Genomic DNA, 9,638 nt, shown 5'->3' with positions numbered 1-9,638 from the left:
TCAGGGGCTAGACCAGACTTCGCCACAAAATCAGAAAACTTCTTCCACTGGACAGGATAGCAGCGTCGTGTAGATGGCTTCCGTGCTGCTTCCAGGACTTTAAGTACAGAGTCTGAGATGGAGCGGAGCGTCAGATCCTCCAAGCCGTCAGATGGAGGGATTCTACGTTCAGATGGATCCTGCGGGGCCCCTCCAATGTCAACAGTTCCAGGTATACCAGCAGGTGCACAAAGGTGTGGTTGGCCAATTGCTGGAGGAGGGCGCTGGAAAGGGACACCCCCCGTCAGATTTGCGGACTTCGTCCACCATTGTACCTATGCCAGTATGCTCCGCGGGGCCCACATCTGTCTGTCTGGGCGATGAAGGTGGAGATTGAAGTTTTCCAGGAACAACACTTGTAGAGGCTTCATGTGAAAGCGTGCCAGTGGCAGAACAGCTGTAGATGAAGCCATGTGCCCGAGTAGCTTCTGCACCACCCTGGCCCTGTGACACCTCTTATGGCAGAAACGCAGGGCCGCCTCTCTGATGCTCAGCACCCTGTGTGGGGCAAAGTATGCACTGCTCTCTCTGGAATCCAACAGCGTGCTGAGAAACTCCACACGTTGCGACGGTCGGAGTTTCGATTTCTTGAAGTTGACCTCTAGACCCGGAGACCGAAGCAGCTGAAGGGTGAGCCGCACATGTTCTTTGAGGCCTTCGCAGGAGTTTTCCACCAATAACCAATCATCTATGAACGGAAAGACCATCACCCCTTGCAGCCGGAGGTGTGCCGCTACCACCGCCATACATTTCGTAAAGACGTGAGGTGCAGAGGCCAAATCAAACGGGAGTACCTTGAACTGGTAGGTATGACCTCCCACCTGTAATCTCAAGTATTGACGGTGATAGTGTACGATGGAGAGGTGGAAATATGCATCTTTTAGGTCAATCGAGGCGAGCCATACATTTCTGGACAGGAGGCGAAAAATAGTTGGGATACTGATCATGTGGAATCTCTGATACCGGACAAAAAGGTTGGCTCCCCTCAGGTCCATTATAGGCCTGAGACCACCATCCCGCTTGGGGATGGTAAAGTACCTTGAGTAAACCTCTCCTGTCCAGGTCTGAATGGATCTCCTCGATGGCCCCTTTTTCTAGCAAGGCATCGACCTCCTCCAGTAACGGAGGGGATGGCCTGGTAGTCTTGATTCCCCAAAAAGGTGGTAAAGAAAGGAAATTTATACGGCAATCATTGCGAATAATAGCCAGTACCCAAGCATCGGATGTAATGACTACCCAAGCGTCGTAGTGGCTGGACAGCCTGGTGGAACCAAAGTCATTGTCTCTTGGAGTATGTACAAGTCGCCTTGGAAAAGTGCGATTTGTAAATCTGCGCTCCAGTGCCCTTGCGCTGTTGGTACTTGCTGTTGTTGCTGTAGTTCTGAAAGGAATCATTGGATTGGTAGCCAGAGGGGTAGGCCAGGGACCTATATTGGTTCTGGTGCTGCCAATTCAGTTCAGTCAAGGATGAAGACAGAAGCCCCATTCACACCTGATCTTCAACATTTGGATGACGGGTGGACAGTGCACATGTGCAGAAGTGTTCACAGGGACAGCTATACAGACAGGCTGTGGAAGACAGGCACTGCTAGACACTTCCCATCTGGACCATGCCATATTGGGGCCTCTACCCAGGTTCACTTTGAAAAGGAATGCAACTACAGTCATGCACACAAAATCACGTCCAAGTGTTCAGACACCTGTACACACGTACTGCCTAATGTCAAAATAGGGCACATTACACATTAAATTGCACATTACACTTTAAATTGGACTTACCGTCAAGATGCTGGTCAAGTTGTGGACCGAGGGGGCCTCCTCCAGAAACCCCCTAATCATTCTCTGAAGAGATTGAAAGGTCTCATTCTAGGTGGGAAAGAGAAGATCAGGCATGAGTAGGAGAGACAACCCATCTTAAGAACACAATACTGAAAAAGCACTCATGCTTATGGCAGTATCGTGTTTGATTCCAGTTGGGCCGAGAAACAACCAGGATATTTGGAAGTAGGAAAGGCCCCTCACAATGATCCCGGAAGAAGAGCTTACACATTAAATCTCAGAAATGTAAGAAAGAACCTCTGCAGGCAGTCAAACCATTGCAAGGACCCCAGGAGTAGAAGCAGCAGGAGTCTGTGCCGCAGGAGGAAAAAGCTCAATGAGAATTTATCTGGGTCCCTGGCTCCAGGTAGTTGGCCCCGGACACCGCCACGTGCAGCACTGCCGACCGGAGCTCCTCGGGCAACGGCGGCTTGATTTTGCCGGAAGGCGGGGGGAGAATATAAGATTTCGTAGCGTGAGCAGGGCTGGTGATTCAGCCAAGGGAAGCTCATGTAGAGAAGAGGAACAGGGCAACTAAGCAGGCGTAAAAAGGGTTGGTCTGTGATGGTTTCTCCTCTTTTTTCAAAAATGACAAATCCAGGCCTGGGGAAGCCCTGATGCAGATAAGGAAAGAGGACTTAACAAGATGTTACAAACCCCCTTAGAATTAATTGTCATCTTTTTTAAAAATGGGAGCTACAATTACAGATCTTGTCTAATTTGCCACTGCCCTTTCCTGACACAACCCCCTACTATTTAATCCCTGATGACTATGAGTCTACCGCAGCTCCGTGACGGTGTCCATGGCTTTTCTTAAGAAGGAGCCAAGGTCCGGATGCAAGGTTACTTGCTCCATTATCTCCTGGGTAAAGAGCAGAAGAGAGTTGATCAGTACCCATGGACTTCATTGGGATAGCTCCAACAACAACAACAACAACAACAACAATATTTTCACACTGTCTTTCAACAAAGGTTTCCAAAGTTGCTTATATAGAGAAATTATAAATAGAACAAACAAACAAACAATCAAGATGATGCCCCAAACACACAGTCTTGGCAGTCAGGTTTGGACTGAGCCTGCGCTTGGTCATTCTCTTCCATTCTCTGCTGCATCTCACTCACCAAAATGGCTTCAACAATCTGAGGCTTGCTAAACTGTAATATGTCCTCCTGGCCCCTGGACTCTGCAATTTTCACTTGCTGTGAAACGGAATTAAGGACGGATGTCCACCAGAGGATGATTTGAAAATTAGAAGCATTGAGCTGTTAGTGATGGAAGGACTTCTCTGTGGCTTCCTGGAAATGGACCAGACACCCTTATTTCGTGGGTTGCTCTCAAGCCCTTTCTGGGGACCCCACCCCCTCATGGATTATTCTGCTACTTCTCAGGGAGATTGCAGAACTGGGGAAAGGATCAGAGCAGAGCAGAGCAAATGCCTCTCACAGAAATGACCTGGGCTATGTGGAGGAAGGCCCTCTACTCAATGATACCCTTCCTTAGCTCTTTCCTTTTTTTGCCATGCACTGCTCAAGGCTGGAAGGGAAGAAGAAATTCAGGCCCACAAATTTTAAATTAAGGCCCACAAATCTGCCAGTTTGCTAAGCACTAGCTGTCCCACCCTCCCAAAACAGTCACCCCCAGTCCCAACCATTCCCCAGCAGCCTAGGGCACCTCCTCACCAATTGTGACTCCCGACTACGTTTGGAAGCCCCCTTCTGCAGTTGGAGGAGGAGCCGAAGTTGGCTCAACACGGTTCCTCCTCTTGAAGAACCTCCGTCTGGGGGGCTTCCCCTTGGAGTCACGTGTGGGGGAGGTCTGAAAGAGCTGCCTGCAGCACTGGCAGACCCTTCGCAGCCTAGAAGAGAGCAGGGAGAAGGTGAGAAAGAGACCCTTAGGCAGACATTTGGAGGAGAGGGGGCCAATGAAAGGTATGCAGAACAGCTGGGGCAGCAATACAGGTAGCCCACTAGGTTTCCAGGTATTGCGCCGTCTTCTTTCTGGCTGAGGAATTAAGTAAAGAAAGCTGCCAAAATGCATTGGTGCAGAGACCTTTGCAACACTGTGTGCAGTTCTGCTCAATCCAACTCACCAAGCTTATCTTAGAGCTGGGAAAGGCATAGAAAAGGACCACGAAAGAGCTCAGGGGCGTAGCTCCTTCCTGGAAGGGAAAAGGTGGAGGCAACAGGGACCTTTTCATTTAGAAAGAAGAAAAGAATGGAGGGCATGACAGAGGTGCACCCTCTCTTCACATCGTGCACCATGTTTGGGATGGGCTTTTGGAGTATGCTGCCACAAGATGAAGTGAAGGCCAGTGCCCTAGCCAGCAGTCACTTTTCACTTGCAACTAACACTGGTGTGCCGGTTTCCTTGGTGCTGCCAGGGACACCCTGCTGCTGGACCAGGAAGTGGAGATGACACTGCTGCTGGGTGTGGACTGCACACTAGAAGTAGGCACTCCCGCAAAAGGCTGAGCAGTCCTAGGCCTCCAAAGGTGTGTCACAGACCCAACATGAAGAGTAGCACACTTCAGTGACAAGGATTTAGGATTAGATAAAAAGGAAAAGGTGTGTAATAAGAACAAGTGTCTTTTCATAAGACAGTCTGTAAGAGAGAGTTTTCATTCAGCATACTGATAACACCTTGCACCAAATCTCCGGAGGATCTCTCCCAGCGGTTTCATGTAGGTGTTAAAGTACTTTGGAGACAATATGGAGCCCTGAGGAACACCATATGAAAGTTCAGATTGGAAAGAGCAACAGTCTCCCAGGGACCCCGTGTGGAATCTGCCCGAGAGGTAGGAGCAGAACCACTGCAAAGCAGTGCCTCCCACCGCCAACCCCCTCAGACACTCCATCACCAAAGATGATGATTTCAATATGACAGCCGATATGTGTAAAGATGTGCTTTTTCGATTGGACTGTGTAACTGAACAGGCCAGGCTTGCAGACTCTTGAAAACTCAAGAAGTGTTCTACCATATGGCCTGAAAGACTAGCACATAGGCAAATCCATGTGATCAATGAGCTTGGGGGAAAGGGACTTATTAAGGACTTTAAAGTGGAGTCATGCAGAGAAGCTGCCACAAGGTGCCAGTGTTGCTTACTTAATCAAGGGGTGAGACCCAGCTTTTCTGCATGCCAGACACAGAGTCACAGCATCCTCTGGAGCTAATACATTCTGATGTCATAGGAACATAGGAAGCTGTCATATACGGAGTCAGACCATTGGTCCATCTAGCTCAGTATTGTCTACACAGACTGGCAGTGACCTCTGCAAGGTTGCAGGCAGGAATCTCTCTCAGCCCTATCTTGGAGAAGCCAGGGAGGGAACTTGGAACCTTCTGCCCTTCCCAGAGCGGCTCCATCCCCTAAGGGGAATATCTTACAGTGCTATTCTCCCATTCACATGCAACCAGGGCGGACCCCAACCTTCTCCCAACCTTGGAGAAGCCGCTGCCAGTCTGTGCAGACAATACTGAGCTAGATGGACCTATGGTCTGACTCAGTACATGGCAGCTTCCTATGTGTTCCTAAGTACTTGCAAAGCAGATTGCCAGCTAAAGCAATAGACAAGACACCATTTGGCTTGGGCACAAACCCTCTCTAAACCATGTCAAAATGTTGGGATCAAAGCCTTCTGCATACGTCCCAAAGGCCAAGAGAACCAAACTCAATCACAAATGCGAACTGGGAGTGTTGGTTGGATATGCGCCTGGCCAAAAGGGATAGAGAATCCTTGATCCTACAAGTGGAGAGGTCAGGATCTACAAGGTGGAGTCATTTGATGAGAGACAAGGGCCAACTAGAGGTGATGTACCAGAACTTGTGCCAGAGATCCAGGTGAAAGAGGAAGCACGTGGGTGGAGTCTCATGATGCAAGAGCCAGACCGTGAATCCAAAGAATCTGTGCCACAACCAGAAGGAGGCTCAGAAGGGGATACAGATTCAGAAGGGGCTGCACAGCCTGAGCCAGAACTGAGGCGCTGCTAGAGGCCCAACAAAGGGGTTCCACCCAAAAGGTTCTCTCTTGGGACCAAAGGAGGAGAGCTACAAGAACCCACCACATGGGGAGAGAAGGAAAAGATGCCAGCTGACAAAAGGTGAGAAATGCAGCATTTGAAGAAATTGACACCCTGCACCAAAATGAGACTTGAAGACTTGTGTCAATCCCCGCAGGAAGAAAGACTGTGGGATGCAAGTGGGTCTTGAAAGTCAAGCAGGATGCAGAAGGGGATGTAGAGCACTACAAGGCAAGGCAAGTAGCCAAGGGATACTCCCAGAACTATGGTGAGGACTACAATGAGACCTTTGCACCACTTGTGACAGACACTTCAATTAGGACACTGCTCAGCGTGGCAGCGGTCAGAAAGATGCAAGTTGAACACATGGATGTAAAGACTGCCTTCCCTCATGGGGAAATCGAGGAAGACATCTACATGCAACAGCCACCAGGCTATGAGGTACCTAGAAAGAAGGGGCTTTGTGCAAACTAGAAAGGAGCATCTATGGCTTCGAAACAAGCAGCCAGAGTGTGGAATGAGAAACGAAATCAACTGCTACTTAAGGAAAGGTTCTCGCAAGGAAAAGCTGACCCCTGCCTATATTCAAGATTCAGAGACAATAGATGGACTTACATCCTGACTTCTGTTGATGACTTGACTATTACATGAGAGGAAAAGCAAGACAGCCATGAGATTGTACAGCACCTGAACAAGGAAACAGAGGTGAAGGAAGTTGGAAACCTCTCCTATTACCCTGGCATCCTAATACAAAAGAGAAGGGGATGGGACATTCCTTCTCCACTGTAAGTAGAAGATAAAGGATCTTCTCGAATGCCTGGCAGCTTCCTTGGTGCTTTGCTAAATATTCACAAACTGCAACAACAGCCTCCTTGAAGTGAATGACCGTCACTGGGTTTGTGCATGTGTACTTGGTGAAATTACAATGCTGCAGCAACCACATGGTAAATCTCCACAAGCCCATTCTAAGGAGACATGGAGAATCCCAGTGCAATTGTCAAGTTGTACACAATGCTTTTCTAAGTGTTAGCAACAAGATGGAGATCAGATCCTAGGAGGCCGTTTTCAGCAACATCTCCCTGGTGACCAACAGTACCTGGTCTGACCATTCACACTCCAATTTGCTTGAAGAAAAGCTTTGCCATATATGGGCAAAACTTAAGTACCCCAAAATATACCTAGGATACCAATAGCAGGGGCGGAGCTATAATTGAGCAACAGGGTTCAAAGAACACAGGCCTCCAGCTCTATCCCTCCCTTTTTTCTCGATTGTCTCCCTTACTCTGAGGGGCCGCCAGAGAGAGGGATGAACACGGGCCCCCTCTCCCCTAGCTATGCCCCTGACCAATAGGGCTGGCTCATTATAAGAGAATAGCAACTCAGGCTTGTATTGTGCCAGCTCAGATGCAGCTCTTTGATTAGAACATTGAAGTCCACTCCCCTCTTCCACAATCAAGTGTGATTTCGGTGCATGATAAGCAACACCAAACAGCTTGAGATGTCCCATGTGCAGCCTGGCTTGCTCTGTACAGGCCTCTGCTACAGGGGAAACTTGTCTCAGGCTCGTTAGATTGTCGTGAACATGTTCCAAAGCACAGCTTGGGGCACTCCCTTCTTCTTTGTCTGCTCCGCTCCTTCCTTCCTTCCTTCCTTCCTTCCTACCGTCCTTCCTTCCCTCCTCATGAAGGAAGTACAAGTTGCAGGCTTTTAATCTAAGTTTGTAACTTCTTTAAAACAAACTGTTTTAGAACAGTTTGTTTTTAAAAAACACTTTACAAAACACTTTAAAAAACACTTAAAAACACTTTCTCCAGGCCTCTACTCTGAGCTCATCCAACTGGATTACTCTGCTAAATGAGGGAGGTGGATTCAAATTCCCCTCTACAATTGGGACATCCGTCAAGCACGTCACAATAGGCATGTTCACAGCTGGTGCCCTTCCTGATTGGGCAGGCAGGCAGGCGGGGGACTCTAGTCAGACCTGGCCAGGAAGAGAGGGAGAAAGGAACATTGGTCTTACCATGAAGGGTTCTTTTTCCCTGTAGTAGGAGATCCTCATGATGGGTAGTGAACTGAGCATGCTCGAGACAGAACTGGACCACGTGACTTGTTTGTGGGCGTAGCCTCCTCCGTCCTAACCCCAGTTCCAGGGCTGTTGAGCGAGGTGGTATGTCGAGTGGAGAGAGCTCTGTGTAAGTACTCTGTAAGCTGTAGGTAAAGAAGAAAGTGGGAAGAACTCGGACGAGAGGTTAGAGAATAAGATAGACAAGTGCAAAAAACAGCCTAGGAGTCTACTCCTGAGGGGCTGCCTCCATCCCTGATCAGGGCCATCCTCCAGTGGGCCCCGTTATCCCTCTGTGTATCTAGCTCCCAAAAATACATCCGGGTGGGGCTGAGGATCTCCTACTACAGGGAAAAAGAACCCTTCACGGTAAGACCAATGTTCCTTTTTCCCCTGAGTAGGAGATCCTCATGATGGGACGTGCCCAAGCTGAAGACACTAATCTCTGGGATGGGAAGGATATATTCAAACCCCTTGTCAAAGCACCGTGTGCGCCAATGCTGCCTGTGCCGCTGAGTGGTCAGAACCTTATAGTGCCTAGGGGAACGGAGCAGCGGAAGGCCAGGTGGCTGGTGCTCTGCAGATCCCTGATAGTGGGATGGGCTGGAAAAAAGGCCGCAAAGGTAGCTGTGCTTCTGGTCGATCGCGCCATGAACCGAGTGTTGAGATCCGAGTAGGCTGGGCCAATGCCTGATCCGATCCTGCCAGTCGAGGTGCCTTTAGAAACTCTGTTCCCCAAAGAGAAGAGACGGAAAAAGACAAGGAGGGTGTTGGACTTGTGAATGTGTCTGGTGCGATGAACGCCAAGCCCTGGGCCCATCAGGCTTGTGCTACAATCATTCCCCTGGCTGGACAGGGGAAAGGCAGAATGAAGGAAGAATGTCAACTCTGGATCTATGAAAGTGAGAATTAACATTTTGGGAGGGAGGTGGTGTTCAGGCCATGATGCACTGCATCTAGCTGGAAGGTGCAATATACCTTCTGTGCCAAGAGGCTATCTAGCTCAGAAATCCTTGAGCCAAGGTAATAGCTACCAGGAAGAGGGCCTTATAAGACAAGAGCTTCAGTGGACTGGTAGAAATGGGCTCGAAGGAGTCCTTCGTGAGAGCGTTTTGGAACTCAGTTGAAGTCCCCGGCAAAGAACACCTGACTAGAGAGGAGACAGGTGTGTCGCTCCCCCAGGAATTTGTATGAGAGTGGGCGCAGGTTTGGTTGGCCCAAGTCAGTGGAAGCAAAAAGGGCAAAACCGAGGCTAGTGAGGAGGTTTGGTGCCACAGGGTGCTTGGTTGCCGAGGAAGGTCTAGGCCGGCCTGGAGAAAGGTGAGGACCTCAGGCACCCCTGTGGGGAATGGATCTCTCTTTGTGAGATCAAGCCTCTGTGGAAGGCGAGCCAGGATATATTCAATTGGTTGATTGGTGTCTGAAGCTGGAATGGTGTCCTAGACCTGTAGCTTCTTTCTTTCTTTCTTTCTTTCTTTCTTTCTTTCTTTCTTTCTTTCTTTCTTTCTTTCTTTCTTTCTTTCTTTCTTTCAGACAATACATACACATAATAGAAGACCGATACATAAAAACATCCATTAACCATCCTTCCAGATATGTAAATAATTAGATGGAGGAGAATAATTAAAATTATCTTGATTTGTGAACCGAATAAAACTGACCAGATCCTAAAGAAAAATCAGGAGAATTAGCTTGATCTGT

General features: G+C 48.8%; 1 protein-coding gene across 1 annotated transcript; it reads right to left on the bottom strand.

The window, feature by feature from the left end:
* Nucleotides 1–214: 214 nt before the first annotated feature.
* On the bottom strand, nt 215–7,926 carry LOC128347062 (uncharacterized). The gene is made up of 2 exons (XM_053301126.1): nt 7,896–7,926; nt 215–1,905 (listed from the first exon to the last, which is right to left on the bottom strand). Exon 2 carries the CDS (start codon nt 1,032–1,034, stop codon nt 315–317), a length of 720 nt encoding a protein of 239 aa, XP_053157101.1. The 5' UTR covers nt 1,035–1,905; nt 7,896–7,926; the 3' UTR covers nt 215–314.
* Between the last annotated feature and the right edge of the window lie 1,712 nt (nt 7,927–9,638).

Source organism: Hemicordylus capensis, chromosome 2 (genome assembly GCF_027244095.1).
Source record: "Hemicordylus capensis ecotype Gifberg chromosome 2, rHemCap1.1.pri, whole genome shotgun sequence".
Lineage (NCBI taxonomy): Eukaryota > Metazoa > Chordata > Lepidosauria > Squamata > Cordylidae > Hemicordylus > Hemicordylus capensis.
This window is presented reverse-complemented; position numbering and strand designations above follow the sequence as displayed.

Excerpts from the sequence above, each read along its gene's own strand:
- LOC128347062 (XM_053301126.1), bottom strand. The coding sequence starts at position 1,034 with ATGGACCTGAGGGGAGCCAACCTTTTTGTCCGGTATCAGAGATTCCAC.